General features: G+C 35.2%; 1 protein-coding gene across 2 annotated transcripts in view; it reads left to right on the top strand.

The window, feature by feature from the left end:
- Window positions 1–523: 523 nt before the first annotated feature.
- The window catches only part of WDR75 (WD repeat domain 75), a 38,600-nt gene continuing 15,893 nt past the window's right edge, over window positions 524–23,230 (top strand). The window contains exons 1-9 of one of the 2 annotated variants that reach the window (XM_001369326.5): window positions 524–988; window positions 7,240–7,369; window positions 7,964–8,029; window positions 9,006–9,096; window positions 14,328–14,452; window positions 16,608–16,678; window positions 17,485–17,601; window positions 19,195–19,283; window positions 21,968–22,126. In XM_001369326.5, the coding sequence (XP_001369363.1) occupies window positions 903–988; window positions 7,240–7,369; window positions 7,964–8,029; window positions 9,006–9,096; window positions 14,328–14,452; window positions 16,608–16,678; window positions 17,485–17,601; window positions 19,195–19,283; window positions 21,968–22,126 (934 nt within the window). In that variant the 5' untranslated portion in view covers window positions 524–902. Of the gene's footprint in view, window positions 989–7,239; window positions 7,370–7,963; window positions 8,030–9,005; window positions 9,097–9,277; window positions 10,018–14,327; window positions 14,453–16,607; window positions 16,679–17,484; window positions 17,602–19,194; window positions 19,284–21,967; window positions 22,127–23,230 lie in introns of those variants that run through there. The other variant, XM_016433739.2, reaches the window with a different exon arrangement.

Below are 23,230 nucleotides of genomic sequence, written 5' to 3' on the forward strand. Positions count from 1 at the left end.
GGCCATTCTGCTCTAGTTATGCATGAAATACAGGAGATATTTATATAAAGCTGTAGTTATGCATGAAATACAGGATATATAAGTATGTGTGTATATATATATATATATGTACATATATATATATATATATGATTTCCCGTGTATTTTAACTTGAATAAAATTATCATAAAAAGAGCGTTTTCTCATTCACTCTTTACCTTAGAAGCAGTACCAGCGGAACCACAAAGTTGTTTAAAGTACAAAAATACTCAGCTTATCAAGGCAACCCTATCCACTGAAACCTAAAGTTTTCTTTTGGTTGCTAATTGCATCCTTCCTCCTCTATCCGTTTTTTGTTTTTCTAAATTTCGGTGAAGTAGAGCTAAGACGGGGGAAGGTCCAGGGAGTACACTGAAAAGCAGGGGATAAAAGAGTCCCGAACCAAGTCCTAAACAAACACTAGGCTTCCACTTTCAGTGGCCCGCGCTCATTCAGAGACGCCTTTGGCCACTAGTTATAACGTCATCAGAAAGCGTCCAGTAAAATTTTACTTAGGAGACGCTGCCTGTGCTTTCCATGGAGGGAGAGCCTGGGCGGGGCGAAGCAAGAGAGGAATAGATGAGCACCCTGGGAGTTGCCATTTTTACTATGGGCGGAAGAGACTTTCTTGGTTTCTCTTTGGCCAAAATGGGGAGATGTTTTTCAAAATAACTGGGTGACATTATATGATACGTTGCCTCTTTCATCGCTCTTTAATTATGCGTTAATTTTAGCCTCTCTGAAGCCTACATCTAACCAAATTACTAAAATACAGACTTCCTTTTAGAGAAGCCACTGGGTGTGTTCGCGTAGCCACGGAAGAAGACAGTCCCCGCCCTCAAGGCCTAAAGTCAGAGGTCAGAGGCTGTGGATTCGAGGCCAATATGGTGGCGGAGGAGAATCTTCGCGTGGTTCGCAGCGGAGGGAGCAAGTTGAACTTCCGCAGAGCAATATTTTCGATCGATTCCAAGTAAGGATTCCGCGTGAAGCGGGAGGGGGAACGGGAAATGGGAGCAATCTCGGAGAGTGGATTCGAGCCGAGCTCTCCTCTGCGTGTGCCTCATAAAGGCTGGGGGGGAGGGAGAGCTGGGGAGAGGGGACCGCGATCCGCAGATCTGCCCAAGAGAGATGCTTTCTAGGAGGGGAATGTGTCAGGAGGAGCGATGTAATGGTTCAGAGAAAAAGTCCTTATTTCCCACGCATACTCCAGCTGTAGAGCATCTGCTCCCGGCGTAGGGGAGATCCCGAGCCCGCCGTCTCTGACGCGTGCAACACACCTACACACATGTACGCACACTATGACACACGTGGAATCCAACCGCACACACATTCCCAGACCCACTCCATGACTGACCCGTGGGACACATCTGCGCAGACGCTCTTTGTAAATAGAATCTGGAGCCCAAGTTCCCACACCTAATTTCATAGCTCTTTTTTCTCCGCTTAGAACCATGCCAGATTCTGCTTTTGTTCATAGGGGTATTGGTCTTGCCTTCCCGAGGGTGAACAATATCTTAATGGCTTGGATGCTGCCTGCAAATCTCTGACGCTTAATAGCTGGGGGATGATAGTCTAGGCACTTAGACAGAAGAGCATTTCTGTCACTCAGAGCTAAGCTCTGGAAATTCAAGAAAGAGCTTAGGAGAAGCAAGGAAAGCCAGCATTTATTAAGCTCTTCTATGTAGGCGCTGTGCAAAGGAATGGTCATTCAAAACTTCCTCTCCCACCCAAAAAAAGGACAATTGTTTCATTTTTACTTTCTGTTCCTCTACTAATACATCTACTCATTGCCCCACTCTCCACAGCAGCTCTTTCAAATCTTTTCATCCTTAAACTTCTTTTGTTTTCCCCTCTCCCCAAACTCCTATCTAAGGACCTTACCTCATATTTTGCAGGAAAAAATTAAGGCTAATAATGTTGTTCTCCTCCTTCCTCCTCCCTATGTCTCATAGATACCTTCTGCCATTCTTTCCTCTGTTGTAAAAGAGGGGGCGTTACTCCTTACTAAGGCACACCCCTCCACCTGCATAAATGATCCTGTTCCATCCCATATTGTCCACTCCTTCATCCCTACTCCCCCATTTACTGTATCCATTTTTCCCTGTATCCTAGCTCCTTCCCTACTGCCTACAGATGTCTTTCCCCATTAAAAAAACAAAACAAAACCACACCACTTTATCCTACCATTCTTGCTGACAGTATTTCTCTCTTATACCCTTTTTGTGTGTGGGTAAACTCCTTGAGAAACCTGCCTACAATGGGTGCCTTCACTGTCTCTTCTGTGACTCTAATCCCTTGCAATCCAGTTTAGGATCTTTGAGTCATTCCACTAAAACTGTTTTCAGTTACCAAAGGTCTCTTGTCAAATACAATGTCTTTTTTCTGTCTTCATTCTTGAACCCTCTGCAGTTTTTGACTACTGGTCACCCTCTTTTCCTGTATACTCTTCTCTAGGTTTTTGGGACACCATTCTCTCCCGATTTTACCTGTCAGACCACTCCTTCATCTCCTTTGCCAAAAACTCACCTGGGCCATGCCCTCTAACAGGTGTCCCATATGGCACTATGTAGGCCACCTTCTCTTCTCCTATACTATTTTACTTAGTAATCTCATCAGTTCCCATGGATTTAATTCTTATTTTTATGATAATGATTTTCAAATTTACCTTTCCAGCCATAATCCCTCAGCAGACCTCGTCTCCCATCTCCAGTTGCCTTTCAGATATCTCAAATTGGATGTCCAGTAGACATCTTAAATTCAATATTCCCCAAAGAGAACTCATTATCTTTCCTCCCAAACCCTTTCCCCACCAAACTTTCCTGTGACCATCAAAGGTACCACACTTTACTTAAAGTCTCCCAGATTCACAACCTAGGAATCCTCCTGGATTTCTCACTATCCTTATCTTCCCTCCCCTGCATACCAATCTGTTTCCGGCCTTGTCAATTTCACCTTTGTAACATCTCTGCGGTAGTCCTCCTTTTCTCCTTTAACACTGTCACCAGCATATGGGGTGCTGGCCTCCTAACCCTACATTTAGACTATTACCTTAATCTATTGGTGGATGCTCCTGTCCCAAGCCTCTTCCCACTTGTGTCCATCCTCCATTCTACTACTAAAGTAATTTTCCTAAAGCAAAGACCTGGCCTGTCACCTCACTCAAGCTCTAATTGCTCCCAAATACCTCCAGGATCAAACACAAAATTCTCTGTTGGGCATTCAAAGCCTTTCATAACTGACACTGCTCCCTGCCACCCCTACCTCTGACCCCGGTCCACTTTTCCACAACCAGGATACTTCCATCTCTGGCCAGGTATTTTCTCTGACTGCTCCCTTTGGCGGTATGTTCCCCCTCTTCATCTCTGCTTCCTGGCTTCCTTCAAGTTCTAACTAAAATGGAATGTTTTACAGGACGTCTTTCCCAACCCTTCTTAATTCTAGTGCTTTCCCTCTTTTAATTATTTCCTATTTATCCATGTTAGTGTTTGTACATATTTTTGCTTTTTTTAATCTAAAATATTTACCCAGTGCCTGACACACACTAGGTGCTTAATAAGTGCTTATTGACTAACTCATTGACTACTCAACATGTCAGACTATCTTTAAAAAAACTATTGTTATCTTTTTCTTAATATTATCGTTATTTCCAGATATATTCTTACTTTGTCCCTGCCCTGCAAACCATCCCTTATAAAAAATAACAACAAATCTTAAAGGAAAAAGAAATCAATTCTGCTTAACTAGGTAACACATCACATGACTGACAGCATATGCAATATCCTATGTCCATAGTTCCCCACCTTTGCAACCGAGGGAAAGAAGAGCATTTTTTCATTTCTTCTTGAGGTCAAGTTTGGTCATTATAATTGCATGGCATTTAGTTTCATTTTTTTCTTTAACATATATTGCTATAGTTTTATTTATATATATATATATATATATGTGTGTGTGTGTGTGTATTCATACATATATGTATGGTTTTTCATGTTCTTTATAATTTACTGTGCCATCAATTCATATGTCATTCTCTGTTTCTTTGAATCTTTATATTCATTTCTCATAATACAGGAAATATTCCCATTATTCTCAGGTATTGCAGTCATGTTTATCCATTCCCCAATCATTGAGGATCTACTTTGTTCTAATTCTTTACCATCACAAAAAGTGTGACTATATATATTTGAGAACTTTCCACCTTGACCTTCATGGGTATATTCCTAATATTAGAATCTCTGTGTTACTTCTTAACATAATTCTAAATTGCTTTCAAGAGTAGTTCACAGCTTCAACAACAGTTTTTGTTTCAATGTGCCAGTCTTTTTACAACACCTCTAAATTTAACTTCCTATCTTTATTATCATTGCCAATTTGTTGAGTGAGGTAAAACCTCACAGTTGTTTTGATTTTCATTTCTCCAGTGAATTGTAATATTTGCAGTTTTCAGTAGTATGTATTTCTTTGAAGAACTGTTTGTTCATATCTGTTGATCACATATCCCTGGAGCTTTGGGTCTCACATATGCATTATTTACACTTAATGTATGACTAACTAATCTTTTTTTCCTAATGAAACATACCCTTAATTCTCCATCTCATGTGGAAGATATTGAAATAGTTGTTGAATTAATTGATGAGACTGTGAACCGTAGGAATTTCTAGCAGATAAAACCACTTAGTAGTATAGTCTTTCTGGTTCTTAGAATAATAGGTTCTATTAACTGATCATCTGAACCAACCCCCACATTTTACAGATGAAGAAACAAGTTTCTGGAGTGTAAATGAGTTGCCTATAATCATATACAAGTGAGTGGCAAAGCCAGAATTATAACTCGGCACTCTTGTTTTTTGTTCTACTGCTTAGTGCCCAATCATTCTTTTCCACTAGTTATGCATTCAGAAGATTAGTGGCATTCGTATCTTTGACATCAAAGGCATCTTTGATTCACATCTTGCTTCTGTCTTTCAGGAGCTCTGTGGTCCTAAACAAGCCACTTATCTTTGGGCTTTGAATTCCTCCTCTTGAAAAATTAGGGCACTCAGACTAAATTCACAGGATTATTGTGAGGATCTAAATCAGAATGTCCATAAAGTTCTTTGTAAGCTTTATCAAACTTTATGTAAATGTCAGTTATTTAAAGCAGAATTCTAATAACTGTATACACATTCTGGAAAATTGAAATGATAGGATGGGGAGTAGATAGCATATAAAAATATGGCAATGTAAGCTTAAGTTTTTAGAATAATAAAGGATAGCAAACAGTAAATAATTCTTCAACTCTGAATTATAATTGGGATAGTGATTAGTTTTTGTTTTTCCCAATCTTATCCTGGTACCTTTCCAGACCACCTGTCAGTGTTGATATAAGATCAGAGGACTACATATCCCAAGCTGAAAGAGACTTCAGAGATCATTTGATACAACCACCTCATTTTACTGATGAGAAAAAAAAAATCAGAGGCTGGACTTGAATTCAAATGTTCCAACTAGAGAGCTGGTGCTCTTTACCTCTCTTTCTGAAGAATTATATTATAGTTTAATAAAACAACTATTTTGATAGTCTAGTCATTCTAATAGTGAATATCAGTATAAAATATGGTACCTACTTTGGAATCAGGATCTGCTTTAGCTCTGCTATTTAACCTCCATTAGACTTCCCCATTAGACTGAGCTTTTGGAACATAGGAACCATCTTTTAACTTTTTATGTATCCCACAGAATTTGGCACATAGTAGGTGCTTAATAATGTTTATTGACTGACTAACTTCTTAACCTCTTTGGGACCTTAATTTCCTGAAACATTTGCGAGATGAGTTTGGACTAGATTGTCTCACTTCCAAGAGGAATGAGTGTTCTCAAGGGCTTTCCAAGTACAAACTCACAAACTTCCCAAATTAGTGTCAATTCTAATTGTATGGAAAGATTAGTCAAGAGAGACATACTAAAACATAAGTAATCCAACAACCTGAAGATGGTTTTGAGGACTGAGCTGAATTCCAGGCATCCCTTGCAGCTCTAAATCCTATGATGCCTCTATGGCTTCTTTTTGTGTGAATATTGACCTTGATTTTTCATAAATCTGCCCAACACAGTAGAAATTTTACTCTTTTCCCTTTATTATATCAGAGCTACTATTCAGTTTGTGTGCCTGCAACGTTGATATTCACTGATTAGTGAGTCATCAATAATTTTAAATTATATTCAAAATATACTTTTCATAAAGTCATGGAGTATGTAACAATTAATTTTTAAAGTTTCATCATTGTGATTTACTCATTCAGGAATCTTCATTCCTCAATCCTGCTGGAAATTAAAGTGGTGTTACTTCTGCTGCTCACCATAAAAGGTCATAATAATAGTTGAGGCCACAAACCGAAAGGGAAAATATATATGGCAGTGATTTCATTAAGTCATCTTTGAATACTAAGGATACCTACATGACTAATAAATTAATTCAATCCTGATTTATATAGTAAACAGCTATAATCTACTATTTTGTTTCCAGGGTAAAAATATATTAAATGTTAGTTACCACTTGTGCTATATAATCCTATTTGAACTTGGGATTTCAACATGAGAAGCTATAAACATTAAAATATTTCTTTGGGAATTTCATTAGGGCATGTATTCTTCAATGCTGCCTTACATATAGATAATAACATAGCTCACACACCATCATTGAAACATCACTTTGCTCTGTTTTTCTAGGCCATGGATTTTCATTGATGTATTTATTCATTCACACAGTGACCTAGTTCATTTTGTGACCCTGGCTCACTTCTACGTGTTCTAATAAAACAAGCATCAGTAGAAAGAATACTGACATTGGGAGTTAAAAATCTCATTTTGCCTTTGTCATTAGGCAAGTTTTATCTTAGGTTCTAAGTTTTCTCATTTGTAAAATGACATCACTTCTCACTATCCCCTCTTGACTATCCCTCATTTGTATACTATTCTAGCAAAAGAACTCTTTGAGTCACAGATAGCATTTTATCTCAATTTTAGTTGGCCAAACATCCAGGTAGGGCCTACAGTGTGTAAAATATTTTCATAGAATGCTATACCACTAATTATTTTTAGTGTATAAGTTAAAAATCAAGATATTGAGAGAGGAAAAGTATATTGCATACCCTCATTTTATCATCACAAATGCTTTTGGTCATCTATATTTCATGGGACTACCTTTTTATATCTCTTCTATTTAATGTGTCTTTTTTTTTCTAGGTACCTTTTCTGTGTCTCCGGTGACTTCGTGAAAGTATATAGCACAACTACAGAAGGATGTGTGTATGTACTGCAGGGACACAGCAATTTGGTGACTGGAATTCAGCTCAATCCCCAAAACCATCTACAGGTTGTCTAATTACTAACAATTTAATATTTTAGCATTTGCTTCTCTGATCAGTGTTATCAAAAAATTAAGAGTTGACACTAGTTTGGAAAATTAGTGAGTTTGTACTAGAAAAACCCCTGAGTTCATTCAGTCCTCTTAGAAAAGAGGCAAACACCAACCACCTTTTCAAGAATATGAATTAGTTTAAGAGAATTTGGTCAGAAGTAATTTTGTAAAAAATTGATTATGATAATTGAGCCACTTAAACATAGTTTTAAATAATTTTCCTAGTCCCTTCAAAAATGAGAAATTTGCTGATAATGATAAATAGTACAATCTCAAATTAAATTTCAATCATTAGTAAACAGACCTGCCAGTTCACTGGATAGAAACCAGGTGTACAATGTAGCCAGTATCCCAAACTAAGATAAAAACTATCCAGTATAGAGGATGTGGTAAAAGTGTCCATTTTTCAAAGACAGAAAATCTGCCTTAATTCTTCAGAGATAAATAAGGAAAATTTTTATTATTTTTAAAAAGCTTAATTTTTTATAATTTGATGTTTTTATTAGGATCTATTTTCTAATCAGTTATATATCACTTTCACCTTTTCAGCTATATTCTTGTTCTCTTGATGGCACGATTAAACTCTGGGACTTCGTAGATGGCATTTTGATAAAGGTATGTGGATTAGCCTTCTATCATCCAACATGGGAGAGCATGAACTCATAAAATTATATTCTTAGAAGGTCTATTTGAAATTGTATATTCTCCAAGGCTGGAAAAGTAAAAAGGAAAAGATTAACTAGGGAGGAGACTCTGAGAGCAAAGCTTTTTCTTTATAATTATTTGTGTTGAAAGGAAGGAAACTAATATTAAGAACCTACTTATGTGTCAGGCACTGGGCTAAAGTGCTTTACAATTTTATTTGTTCCTTACAACAGAAGCAGACAGGATTAGTGATTTGCAGAGTGACACAGCTATTAAGTGTAATAAAACTATATTTAAACTTTGATCTTCCTGATTCCCAAACTCTAATTAACCATATTGCTGTAGAAATTTGTTAATCTAGTTATCAAGATTGTTGCCTTTTGTTTTAAGGGCATAAGAATCATTTTTTTTAATTCTCATTAAAGTTTTATTCTTTCCCTAAAATTATCCCAGTTTAGAAATGCTGACATATTTGTAGCATTGTGCGTAATGACTGTTAGTGGGCATACAGAAAGGAAAAAAAGAGAAATACTTAGTAAACATTTAGTGTTTTTAATTAAATATTGATGAAGTTGTTTATGTCTACAAAAACAAAGGGCTTCTTGTTCACAAACTATTCTACCATAAGTGCCAAGAAGCAATCTGGAACAAGCATAATCTCTGCTTTTTAAAGCAGGCTATGCAGAAGAAATCATATAGTTAAATCTTAAGAGAAAAGAAAGTCAAGAATTTCCAGCTTCACTTTCTTTCTACCAGATATTGGTAGTTGGGAAAATTTAAAGTTTGCAGAAATTGTTTTCTAATTGAATGAGGGAAAATGTACCATCCTGTGAAAGTTATGTTTAATAATAAAGAAAGTCATTGTCTTGATTTACCAACCTATGGTAGCAATTGATTATTTTAATTTTAGATTTTATAATATCCTTGTCTGATTTTTATCTTTCAGACTTTTGTGGTGGGGTGTAAGCTCTATGGCTTTTTTGCACCGGTCCATCTTGAGGATTCAGTATTTATTATAATAAATAAAGAAACACCAGGTACACTTTGATAACTTTTCTATGTAGTATTAGGTACAATTTCATATTTTCATATTCCAAGTTCTCTATAATGTATAATTCAGGATTCAAACACATTTCTAGTTATAATCACTAACAATTTTTATATGACTTCTACAATTTTTGTAATTGGAGTTTTAATTTTAAATGTTATCTTTTTAGGCTTATTTCACCTTATACAGACTGTAGGAATGATGTAACCTAATATTTCCACAAACTTGAATCTATATAGTACAATAAAGTAGTGGTTGCAACAAAAAAAATAAGCTTAATAAGCACAGATCATTTTTTTAAGGCTAACTTGTTAATATTCTCATAACTAAGACTTGTTCTTTTAAAATTTCCATTCTTCATTCTATATTCTTGACCATCACCATTACGCCAAATATGCTAGATAATCTATTTGCTGATCTTTTGGAAAGTTTAGGAAATGAGGAGAATTTGAGGTATTGTTGCCATAAATACTATTTATCAGAACTTAAGTTTGTTTAAAAAACAAAAAGCACTGCTGGATAATTGTTAGCAGTTTTATAACATTATTTTCATGAATGTCATTTATTGTCACTTGAGAAAATGAACTGGACCAAGCACTCTTATAAGAGATTTGTACTGAAGGTGATAAGCTTTAAAGAGCACCAAGGAGAGAGGGTTCATTTATAGGATATTTAAAAGGAAAGTGCCAAATGATTAGAAATGTGACACAGTATTACTGCCAAAGAAAAGGTACTTGAGATTGCATTAATAACTACAACCTCTGTGGTTACTTTCTTATCTTTACGAAATCTTTGAGGATGTCCTGCTTATGCATGAAGGTACCCTTGATGAGAATAAGAAGGAAATAGGCAGAATTCAACAAATAATTGTCTACAGAATACCAAATCTTCTGTCATACAGTTCACAAAGGTATAGTGCATACATGGTCCCATTGTGCTTATTGTTGTTTTAAAATAAGGCAATACAAAACATTGATTTGGTGTAGCAAATTTCAGACATAGAGGGAGAGACTAATCTTACTTAACTTTTTGACCTTTGAAGACACTAGGATTCTAAGGGGACCCCATTCTCCTCCACTATTATAAAGTAAATGTAAAGAATTCATCTTTACATAGTACTTTCCATTTGATTAAATGTTTGTGCCTTTCTGCATTTCAGTCATCTCCTATACATTTCTGTTTCATAGTGACTACTCAATACTGCCCTTTTCACCTGGAATTCTTGGAAATAATTTCATTAAAGGTCTATTTTGTCCCCTGTTGGATTATACTCAGTTTTTATGGATAGGTTATTCTTAGTTTCAAACCTTTTTGTTTTGCCTTGTGGAATATCTTATTCTGCTCTTTCCTCCAATTTTTAGAGACAACTACTAAGTTTCATGTTATCCTGACTTTGCCTTCTTCATTCTTGAACTCTTTAACACTTTGCTTTTGGCTGCTTGCAAGATATACAAGTTGTTTTTAAAACCTAGAATCTGAATTTTGTCTGTGATGTTCCTGGGAGTTTCTTGTAGGAGCTGACTGATGGATTCGTTTTATTTTCACTTTGTCCTTGGCCCTAAGAGATATGGGAATTTTTCATTTAAAATTTTCTTGTCTGATACTCTAGTATTTTTTTGGTAATGGTTTATAGGTAGTCTCATGATTCTTAAATTATCTGTCCTAGACCTGGGTTTCCAGATCAGTTATTTTATAATAGACTTCACTTTTTTCTTGTTTTCAGTTTTTCTATTTTGTTTTAACATTTTTTATCTTGCGGAGTCATCATTTTCTGTTTGGCCCAGTTTAATTTTGTGAAATGTTAAATATTGGGGGGAGGGGCAGGAGTTTGATCAAAAGCCAGGGCACAGTTTATTAAATGCAAAACACTTAGTTTATTATTAAAAATATGGATTGTATAAAAATAATAATGGCAATAAAAATAAAAGTAGATGGGAAAACTTGCTAATACACGTTCAAACTATTGAGATACTTTGTGATAGAGGTAATCAAAAGTATCTTCAGTAATGAAATGAAGTTCAAATTTGAACTTCCCTTCAAGGGCCAGGTACAAGGACACTAAAGAGACTCATTATAAAAAATAAAATATTTAGGTTTAGGTATTTATTGAAATACATAAGGATAACAGGGATTTCTAATTCTAAGGGATTCTAAATCCACCCAAATAAACTTCCTGGTCCCACAAGGAACCACTTCTGTGTTTCGCTGGCTACACTAATCCTCCTTGATCTGACTAACCCAAATTTATACTATCTAAATAATATCCTTATAATTCTTAACTTCTCCTTCAAATTATAAAATAGCAAAGGCTAGCTGATTGAGTCTCAACAAGAATCAAGTTAGGACTCTAAGGCTTAACAGACTCAGAGTCCAAACCAAAGACCAGGTTTTTCTTTGGTCTTCTCAGAAGTAAATCAATATATAAAAACTACAATAGATAGTCACTATAGTTTCCCAAGTTGGGAAAGGAAAACACTGAGCTCCTTCAGATCTTTCCCTCAGACAGAGAGAGACAAAGATGTTACCTCCTCCAGCCCTGAGAGAGAGTCTCTGAGTGTGTGTCTCTGCTAACTGCTAGAGAGAGTAATTGACATAGAAAAATGGTTATAACTGTCAACCAACTCCAGTTCTTTCTCAAGCCAGCCATTTTTATTCCTAAACTAATAAAATAATACTTATTTTCTAATATCATCCTTACAATTGGAAATAGGAAGGAGGAAAGTGAAAGTAATCTTATAATAGATTATAACTATACCCAAGATCCTAATCCTCACTAAAGTTTTCTAGAAAACCCTTCATCTGTCCGCCTCAGAGGGCAGTATCTTCTGGTAGGCCAAAGCCCTTACCTACTCTCACCACTCTATCTGATAATATAACCACTATGTACCTTATCTACCCAAATTATTGATAATCAGTAAGACTATTTAGGCCTTAAATCCATTCCTCAGTCTCCTCACAGTCCCAGAGAGAGCAAGCCACAAACACTCTAGGGCACTTAGAGACAAAAAGCCTCATCCAAAAGCATGAAATTTACTAACCACACTCAGCCACACCCTTCTGTCACCAACTTACACATCAGGGGGTCTCTAACTGCCAAATTGCACCGCAGGGGGTCTTACTCAGAGATCTTATTGCTTCTTTTCCTCTTATATAAGAAAAAAAGAAATTAATAGAAACTCTCTTAACAATTTTCAAAGAGTTTAATTCTATTCTAAGTTGTTATTTCTTCTTACTATTCTTTCCACCCCAGGCATTCCATTATATATCTCTTGTTTGCTTTCTTCCAGGCATTCTTTTTTTTTTTAAACCCTTACCTTCCGTTTTGGAATCAATATTGGATATTGGTTCCAAAGCAGAAGAGTGGTAAGGGCTAGACAATGGGGGTTAAGTGACTTGCCCAGGGTCATACCTTCCAGGCATTCTTCTTGGAATCCTTTGGACCTGGACATTCTTATTTCATATGCTATTCTTATACTTGTGGAGAAATTTCTTCTGGCTTTTACCTTGCTTTCTATCTTTCATAGTTTGCTGATTAGGGACTAGTGCTTGAGCCAAACTCTGCTCCCATATTCCTGTGTGGATTTGGTAGACCCTGCTTGATGCAGAGTATGGTAACTAAGTCGAGGCACTTTTGGAAGAATTATCTGGCTTTTTCTCTTGCTGTGATGTAATCCCAGGTTTCTTGGATGCTGAACAATAGTCCACCCCTGTCTCCCATTATAGATGGGGCACCCGGATCCCCTCATGCTTTGCACTGACTTAGCTTTCTTCCTACTATGAGACTCACTTTTGACACTTAATTTTCTATTTGCCCTACTTGTCTCCACAATTCCTTGGAATTTTGTCAGTCTTTCTGTACAAGCCTGGATTGCTTTGAGAAACTTATAGATGATTCTCTTTGATTTTCTTCATCATTATTCCTTCTGGTACATTTTTGGAACTTTTCAGCAGTGGTTATGGGAGAACTGAGCACCTGTAGGTCTTTATGTAAGAGAGAAATCTTGGCAGAAATCAGCTGCAAAGAGGAAGCATGGGGGAGGTGCAAGAGGAAAAAACTCAAGAGTCTAGTCAGAAGACAGAAGCTAGGGGAGCTCCAACTGATCTCTGGGACACTTCTCCAGCTGTTTCTCAGGGAGACAAAACCGGGTTACCTTCCCCAAGGCGAAGAGGGGGGAAGATCAATCTCTTCCTCCCTCTCCATTCTCTCAACTCTTTCTCTCTCCATTTCCCCTGTGTATGGGTGTATAACCCTCTTTCTGACTGTATATTACATTGACAGACTGTCATCTTTTCATAGTTCAAAAGTTTTCATTTGATGCTGATTTCATATTTGTTTAATATTTAGTGAAAGGTAAAGAAGATTCCAGGAGGGAATAGTAGAAAACTTTTGTATTTCCCTTAGTCTCTCCCCCAAAACCACTACCACACGCCAAACAGTTTTCTATTTCCAAACATAGGATTTTAGGCTTAGGAAAGACTTTAAAGAGCATATAGAGAGAAACTAATGTGTAGTTGAAGAAACTTGGGCCCAGCGAAGTTAATTGATTTTTCTAAAGTTATACAAACATTAAGTGTCAGTATCTTAATCCATATTATTGTTTGTTTTGGTGGTGTCTTCTGACTCCATTCCTATTATTTTCTATTATACCAAAGTTTATTTTAGAGTGTAGAACATTATTAGAGTGAAAGAAGTTATCCAGTATGGGGAACCTATCTTCGTTTTTATTAAATAGATCATAGGTTTAGAAATGGAACACATCTTGGATGTTATCTAGCTCAACCCCTTCATTTTACAAGTGAGATAGCTGAGACCTTATGGAGGAGACATAAATTGCCTAAGATCACACAGATTGTGAATAACAGAGCTGTTTTAGAGAGTGAAAATTGAGGATTTCCCATGTTTCCATACCTGTTTTCCAGTGTGATTTCGCAGTAGGAATTGTTTTCTTTTCCTTTAAATTCTGTATTCATTTTTTAACAGAGGCTTAGGGCTTTGGAAAGTGGAAGTTTGTGGGGGGAAAATATTTACCTTTTATTTATAATTGATTTTATAGTATACATTCATATTGGCTGAATTTCTACCTCAAAAAGAGAATCTTTAATATTTCCCAAAATTACTAAGCATCAAATGGATTCTGTCTTACTAATATAAATATCTTTTGTTAAAAAAATACCCATCAGTTCCTCTGTAGACATATTAATACAGTTTTCTTTGGCTAGATGAGTTCCAGTTGGCTTCAATGAAACTTCCAAAATCACCAAGCCAAGAAGTGGAAGTTAAAGAATTATCATTTGTTTTGGATTACATAAACCAATCACCTAAGTGTACTGCCTTTGGAAGAGAAGTAAGTTTTGTTTCATGACTTTCTTTTTTGTATAAGCCATCTTCCTTAAAGTTAATATATTTTACATTTTTGTTCACATGACCTTTTGGTTAAGAATTCTTTAAATCACTAAAATTTAGTGACTTAAAAGCTAGAGAAGTCCTTGTTTTAAATCTCTGCAACAACTTTAAGACTTAAGTATTATAAAAATAAAAACCGATAGCAAGCTACATAAAATATTTAGATGGAAAAACTGTTCAATGTGGATTCAAAACTGTTTGGATACTTTTGATAGATGTAATCAAAAGTATCTTCAGTGATGAAGTGAAGCTCAAATAGCTTCACAATGACCTTCAGGATCAGGTGCAAGGATGCTAAAGAGATTCATAAAAATAAAATATTTATTGAAATATATAAGGATGAAGAAGGATTTCTAATTCTAAGGGATTCTAAATCCACCCAAATAAACTCCCTGGTCCTGCAAGGAACCACTTCTGTGTTTCACTGACTACACTAATCCTTCTTGATCTGACTAACCCAAATTTATACTATCTAAATAAAAACTACCACTATTATTCTTATAAATCTTAACTTCTCCTTCAAATTATAAAATAGCAAAGGCTAGCTGATTGAGTCTCAACAAGAATCAAGTTAGGACTCTAAGGCTTAACAGACTCAGAGTCCAAACCAAAGACCAGGTTTTTCCTTGGTCTTCTCAGAAGTAAATCAATATATAAAAACCACAATAGATAGTCACTATTGTTTCCCAAGTTGGAAAAGGAAAACACTGAGCTCCTTCAGATCTTTCCCTTAAAGAGAGGCAAAGATCTTACATCCTCCAGCCCTGAGAGAGCATCTCTGAGAATGTGTCTCTGCCAACTGCCAGAGACCAACTCCCAACTGCCAGAGTAATTGACACAGAAAAACAATTATAACTGTCACCAGTTGAAATTAACACGCTCTCTCAGCTCTGCTTCAAACTCCAGTTCTTTTCTCAAGCCAGCCACATTACTTCCTATCCCTAAACTAATAAACCAATACTTTTTTTCTAATATCATCCTTACAGTATGAAGAAATGTCATTGAATATCCTTAAAATGAATAGCAATTTGGTTTTGATTTTTAGCAAATTGTCATCATGTCTTAAAGCATTTTAGACCTCCTGAAAATGATTAACTTCACAAAATAATTTTACCAATATAATACAATTTCAGACTGGATAGATGACTTAGACATCATCTAGTCTGGAAACTGGTTCCCAGAAAACATAATTAACTTGGCCCTGGTTAGATGGATACTTAGTGGCAGAATTTTTATGCTTCCTATTAGGTTTATATCAGTTTTACTGACAAAAGAAAGAAACCTTGATATTTAGTCCCAGAAATGTAAATTCACTATAACACTGGCAGCAAATTAAAACAATCACTTCACAGTTCATGTTGGAATTAAGTGTCTTTGACCTACAAAATTGCTTTAAGTAATCTTTGTAGGTTCTCCCATACTAGTTACACATCATTCTTGCTTATGTTATAAGGAAATTTACCTACCCCCTCTTGAGTTGCAAATGTGACTTCTGGCAATTGCCTGCCCTCACAAGATAGTTTACATTCTGCCATTGGCTCCTCTAGAAGTCTCATTTCTTATCTCAGATCTCCCTACTCCTCATGAAATCTAGAAAATATATGATTTCTTTGGGATTCTGCTCCATATAGAAAACTAGGGGTGTTTTGGAAATGAGACCTTGGAAACAAATCTTTCAACTCATTTCATCTACTTGGTCAACAAATAGTGTACTTGATAGGCAAGGCTTTCAATGCTTTAAGTGGAAGGCTAGGTAGAATGTATATGAATGTAGGCTGATTTTTCCCACTTGACCACTTACCAGGGTAGCATTATTGTTTAATTTCTTGATACCTCTAGTCAACTCCCATTTCAAAAAATGAATAAACTTATTTTAACACAGATGTGGATTTTGTTCATTTATCAAAGTTGTGAAATCTCATTGCTTTAAGCTGTTTTCTGAGACTACGAACCTACATGCTGACCATCCCCCCAGAAATAATAAAACAGAAAGACTGAGCAGTAGCACTCAACTTATACTCTGTAAGTGTAAAGCTATAAGTGGCTATTATTTATACTCATTGCTAAGATCAAGTTGTTTCTCTTTCAAAAAATAGGGCCAGTATGTTGTGGCAGCCCGAGACTTGTACTTGTCTGTTTATTTCTTCAAAAAGAAAAAGACATTTAGGTAAGAATTCATTTTTTTACAGGTTGTCAGTAATTGTGTTTAATGCATGAATTTTTTTTCCATAAAATTAAACTCATTCTATAGGTTGCTGTCTTTTTACCTGTAATTTCAAAAATACTTCTTTTTAATACTCTAGCGGATTAGGATTTGATATCTTTTATTAATTCTCTATTTTATATTTCTGAGATAGTTATAACAGCCCATACACTGAATCTAAGCTAGTTAGTAGGTACCAAGTGTTCTTTAGTTAGATTCCTGCTGTGGGAGGGTTGATATTTTGTTTACATCTCAATTAGATTATCTCCAAAATTTGCTAACAAAATGGTGCTTAGTCCCCAGTCAAAGAAGGGTCTGCCTCTTACTCAAACCTTTAAACTTAAAATATTAGCAGTAGAAGAGACCTTAGAAATTATGTATGTCAACTAGAATATAAGGCCCCTAATGTTAAGCCATTAAAAAGGATAGTGGCAACCCCTTTCTTTTACAGATTAGAAAACTAAGACCCAGAAGGGTAATGGTCCAATAGCACACACTGTGGCGGTTATAGACCAAAATCTCTAAGATGATTAACAAGTAACATTGGGGCAGGTTAGATTCAAGTATATGTGGAACTTGAAAATTAGTGTTTGCTTAAAAAAAAAAAGCATGGTCTATTTTTTTGTTTACTTCTCATACAACCTTCCATTTAATAGATTTTGAAAATTAAAATTTTCCCTCCCAATTTTTTTACACCCTTCCATATATGACTGACATTACTGACATAATCAGAAGTTATTTTTATAATTATGAAAATCTTTTCTTTTAAGGTTTTCTTTGCCTTCAGAAAGTAAGAAGAATTGCAATAACATCTTTACTTGTGTAGCATGTCACCCTAAAGAAGATTGCATAGCAACTGGACATCAGGATGGCAGAATTCGTCTTTGGTAGGTTGATTTACAAGGATCATGCTGATATTTATATGTGATATATTGCATTAGCCTTGAAGACTTCGTAGTTGTATGTTACCAAATTGCATGTAACCAAAAAAAAAGAACATTGAAGGTCCACTAAATCCATCGAAATTAGGTAATCTTATCTTCTTTTATTGTTGCTTTCATTAACATTTTTTAATAATGGCATTTTGAAGAGTGGTTTTTATCTCATCAATCTTAAAGAAAAAACAGTGAAGAGGTGTTTCAGTACAACTAATATAATATTCCACATGATAGGCAGTGAAAGAGAAAAGTATTTTGACTTACTTATGTTAAAAAATATTAAGCCAGGCAGTTAGGTTGCTCAGTGGATTGAGAACAAGAGTTCTTTGGCTTCAAATCTAGCCTCAGATATGTTCTAACCATGTGACCCTGGGCAAGTCACTTAACCCCCATAGCTTAGCCCTTAGCATTCATCTGCCTTAGAAGTTTGTTAGTTTTATAGTATTGATTCTAAAATGCAAAGTAAGGGGCTTTTTTTTTGTTTTTTTAAGTCTAATCCCTGTGTAATGATTCAGTCAGTAAATCATGTTCTACTCTATAAAAGGCATTGTGGTAGGTTCTGGGGTTCTAACAAAAATAAAACAGTCTATACTCTCAGGGCTTCTGTTTGACTGAGAAAATATGGCATGCACAAAATAGTAAGTAGGAAATCTCATCTGTCAGTGTTTCCAACTCCACTAAGACCTTTGGAATACCCTGTACATACAATGACCTTTCAAGAGGGAAAGAGACAGTGATATTCGAAATAATAGAGAAAGGTCTTAAGGATGAGGCAATATTGAATTGTTTTGTAAAGAAAATTAAAGATTATGAGAGAATTAAGAAAAGAGTACATTCCAGATATGAAAGATTACCTATACGAAGTCATAGAGTAGGTTATGATTTGTCACGTATGGGGGAAAGTATAGGTCAAAGGCTAGCTTGACTGGAATAGAGAGTGTGTAGAGGGCAGAAATAGAAAATAATAAGACTGTAAAAGTAGGTTGGAGTCATTTGGGGAGGTTTAAATCCCTGGCTGTGGATTTTATCTTTTAGAAGCAACAGAGAACCACTGAAGTTTGTCGAGTAGGGCATGTGAAATGCCCAGGTCTATATTTTTGGAATCTCATGTTGGCAGCTGTGTGATGAATGAATTTGAAAGGGGAGAAAATAGAATCAGGTAGTAATTGGAGGGCTGTTACTTCAGTCTAGTAGTGAGTAAGAGCTTGGACTTAGGTAAAAGCCGTGAGAATAGAAAGGAGGGCCTGAAGTAGGAAATGCCAAGTGAAGTGACTTGGCAGCTGCTATGTTGAAGAATCAAAGAGAACACCAAAGTTGTGAAACTGATTAACTAGAATTGTGGCAATGCTTTCAACAAAAATTGGGAAGTTTAGGGCAGGAATAGATAGAAGGGAAAATATTCAAGTTCCATTTTAGACAACGTTAGTTATGAATTAACCATGTGAGGAGAGCAAACAGACAATTGGCATTATAGGATCTAGTCCAGTATCATCACATGCCTGATTAAATAACTGAAATTAAGTCTGTCTTTTTCCTCAATAGGAGAAACTTCAATGACAATAGAAATTATACGTACACATCTCTACACTGGCATCATGATATAGTTATGGATCTAGCTTTTTCAGTAGAAGGTAAGTGTATGTTTAGTATTTTGAATGTGAAAAATGAATCCTGAGTAATATGTTCAGTAGTCACTTGATTTGCTTAATTCATTAGCAAAATAATGAAGTGTAATTTTAGCTCTTCTCTTTGTATATATATTTATATTGTACTATAGCTTCACATAAGTCCTACTTCAATTCTTTATCATGGCCTGGAATGCCCATGAATCATTGAAGGCTATGCCAGGAAAACACAGGTTCTCATACATTTGACCAGACCAGAAAGACTTTGAGAATAATACCACCAACAGGTTCTGCCTGCTTTCCACAGGGAGTCTTGACTGGGTCAAGCCTGGCTCATCACAAGGAGGTTTGTGCTGTGGCACCCACACTCATCCCCACTTACCCACCCACCCCCTGCTAGCCAATGCAAAATTATCCTCACTCCTAGACAATCCCTTCTATTCCAGAATAGCAGTGGCAGACCAGAGGGATATAGGAGGCTAAGAATTACTCTTTTTTAGCCAATCTACTATTAATTTAATAGTTGGTACTTTAAATGTAAACTCTTTATACGATGACCAGTGAGTTGGCATACTAGAGGAAGTAATTATATTCATCTTGAAAGTGCCCACAATGAAATGAGAAGACAAAAAGAAATTCGAATTAAATGGAAGGATGGCTCATAAGCTCTCCAAAAAGAGCTATATTTTACAGTTGCCTTTGAACAATACCACCAAAAAAAAAATTCATGGGACACTTGGCCATCTCATATTTCAGTGCTCATGCTAAGTTTTTGTAAGAAGCAAAAAAAAAAAACCTGAAAATAATTGCAACTTCTGCACTAACATCTTTTGCAGAAAAAAAATGAGAAGGCAGAGAAATTCTACAAAAAATATGATAGACTTGATAGGTTAAATCACAATATTTGGCGATTTTACATCAGCTTAGGTGTAGACTATGGAAATTGCTAGAAAATATGACTCAAGATTAAAAAAGAAGTAGTCAAAAGCAATATATAAAAGACTCAGTTATCCAGTGTCCCAAAAAGTAAGGGAGGAAGAGTGTTAATAGCTTTAATAAATATTTAATAGCTTAAAACTGCACAAAAATTTTTGGGCCACTCTTTACACCATAAATAATTTTCTTTAACAAAAGAATAAGGAGATTCTATAAATAGTAAACACTAATCGTCACAAAAAAAAATAGCAAAAGAAATGACTAGTGACTAGCATGAGAATGATTTCTAAATCAGCCAACTTTTGACTTGTAGCAGAGAGCAAAATCAAAACCATATTAAAGAAGAAAGAATAATGTGTCATGTCCTATTTATATAAGCTGTTAATGCATAAAATAGGGAAATATAGGAATTATTGAAGTATTATTATATTTAATTATAATCATTGGTATAGACTTAACATTTCTTAAAGAAGTTCAATTGATATCAATCAGTTGCCACAGTGAGGAAATCAGAATGCCAGAAACCACTTCAGGCATTAAATAATCTCTGAGCAGAGAGATATGACAGCAGAGGACAAGAGTGATGTAGAATATAATCTCATTTATGATATTATTATTAAAATAATTTTAAAATAAAATCATAAAAATATAAAATTATATGGTAGAGGAAAGTTTGCCCAGACTCAGTTAAACCAAATCCTATGAGAATTTAAAGATTGAAACTAAAGACAGATAAAAAGTGAGAATAATTTGTTATCATTTTTATAGTAATTCATTCATGAATGAAGGTAATCACATTAGCATCTCAGTCCTCTGTCAATAAACAGAAGAACAATGTGTATATCCTAGGCTTGATGTAAGTACAAAGGAAATTCGTGCCAAGTTGATGGAAATTTGATAGGAAAATGATGAAAAAGCTTTTTTGTTTTTCTATGCTTAACAAATATCAAAAAACACCAACTAATACCAATTAACATTTCCTTATTTTAGAACAGAAAAGAAAGAGTGCAATAAAACTGTTTCTATTATGAACAGTTTGCCACTTTAAAAAAAAAATGTGTGTATATCTGTATACACACCTGCATATATATATATATTAAATGATATACATCATTTAAATGTCTGAATCTCCTTTATTCTCTTGATGAAAGTATGTTCTACATATTCCTTCTTATCAGTTCCCCTTTCCTAGATTCAGAAAGCAAAATCTAGACACAGCCCAAAAAAGCTTCAAGTTAAATAAACCAAGGGCATGAAAAATTTCAATTGTGCAGAATATAATATTCTCTTAGTTGTACAGCACACAAAGCTAGTTCACCTGAAGATACATCTGGGACAGACTTGGTTTGTCTATGAAAACATGAGTAGTTTTTCATTTGTGACTTATTAACAGATACACAGTGGTAAGCATTATCAATATGTCAGGTTAGTTTTACAAATTCTATTAGTTTGCAGTGCTGAACTCAAACATCTACTCACAGCTTAGAGGAAATGCAATACCAGGTCACCATGAGCTTTAATGTAAAATTTTTTTTGTTTTGCACCATTCACTGAAAGATCAGAAGACAGTCTTTGAACAAATGCTTTATATATTTAAATGATCATCTGTTTCCAAAATAGTAGTACAATTGTAAGTAGATTATAATATCTTAAAAATCAAATTCAAATGCATTTTGAAGTAGACATACTTTTAATGCTGTTATGTTTAGTTTAACGAATGTTTTCTTCATTCTGTGTGTTTCATGGATGGACAGGTACCAGTCTTCTGAGTGGTGGGCGTGAATCTGTCCTAGTAGAATGGCGAGGTGGCATAGAGAAAAATAAAGAGTTTCTGCCCCGCTTGGGAGGCACCATTGAACACATTTCAGCCTCACCAGGAGGAGATTTGTTCTGCACTTCTCACTCAGATAATAGTAAGTCCATAAATTATTTTTTAAATGATTTGATAATATAACCAAGTAAAAAAGTTAATATTCCATGGGATAGGACTTGGGACTTGAAAATCAATCAGTATTTTAGATATCTCTTAATGGGCATTTTTGCCTCTACTCCTCCTCCCTTTACCCTTTAAGGAAGTAGATATGAGTAACAACAAAGTGGCCTGTGTTACATCAGAGCTTAATTTCTCCATCTTTTATGTTTTCCTTCCAAAAATCAATAAAATGCCAAATGACATTCTTCTATAGTCTGAATCATAGATTCATAGAAAAAAAAGAAAAAACTTCAGTATCATCAAGGCCAACCTCTTCATTTTATACTTGAGGAAAGCAAGACCCAGAAACATTAAGTGCTCTAAGTCATACAGATAGTGACAGAGCCAAGATTTGAACTCAGGTTCACTTTTCATTGCACTATACTGCCTTCCTTAGTACAAAGTGGCAAAATATTTATTATGAAATGAAACTACTACTTTTACATTATAACATTTTTCTGAATCAACATTGATACCATTCTTTAGCAACCCTTGCTAAAATGCTGAACTACTCTTAATTTTTTTTCTATTAGATCAAAAAGCATATGCTTATTCTATGTATGATTTAGTTGAAAGAACTAGGGATATTTATCTTTAACAATAGGAGACTTGAGAACATAATTTTAGTCTTTACCTAACCAAAATCTTGCCTTGTGGAAAACGGATTAAACTTATTTGGCTGAGTGCCAGAGCATGGAAACAGGACCAATAGATGGAAGGTTCTTTTTTCTTTTTTGCTTTATTTTTTTCTTGAATTTTTAAATTTTTTCCATGGTTACATGATTCTTGTTGTCTCCCTCCACTCTTTCCTCCCCCTCCCAGAGCTGACAAGCAGTTTCACTGTGTTAAACAAATTTATCACTCAAATCCTATTTCCATATTATTCGTTTTTATAATAGAGTAATCTTTTAAAACCAAACCCCCAAATCATATACCCATATAAACAAATGATAAATCATATGTTTTCCTCTGCATTTCTACTCCAACAGCTCTTTCTTTGGAGATGGATAGCATTCTTTTTCATAAGTGATGGAAGGTTCTTGAG

This window comes from Monodelphis domestica, chromosome 4, assembly GCF_027887165.1.
Source record: "Monodelphis domestica isolate mMonDom1 chromosome 4, mMonDom1.pri, whole genome shotgun sequence".
NCBI classification, from domain to species: domain Eukaryota; kingdom Metazoa; phylum Chordata; class Mammalia; order Didelphimorphia; family Didelphidae; genus Monodelphis; species Monodelphis domestica.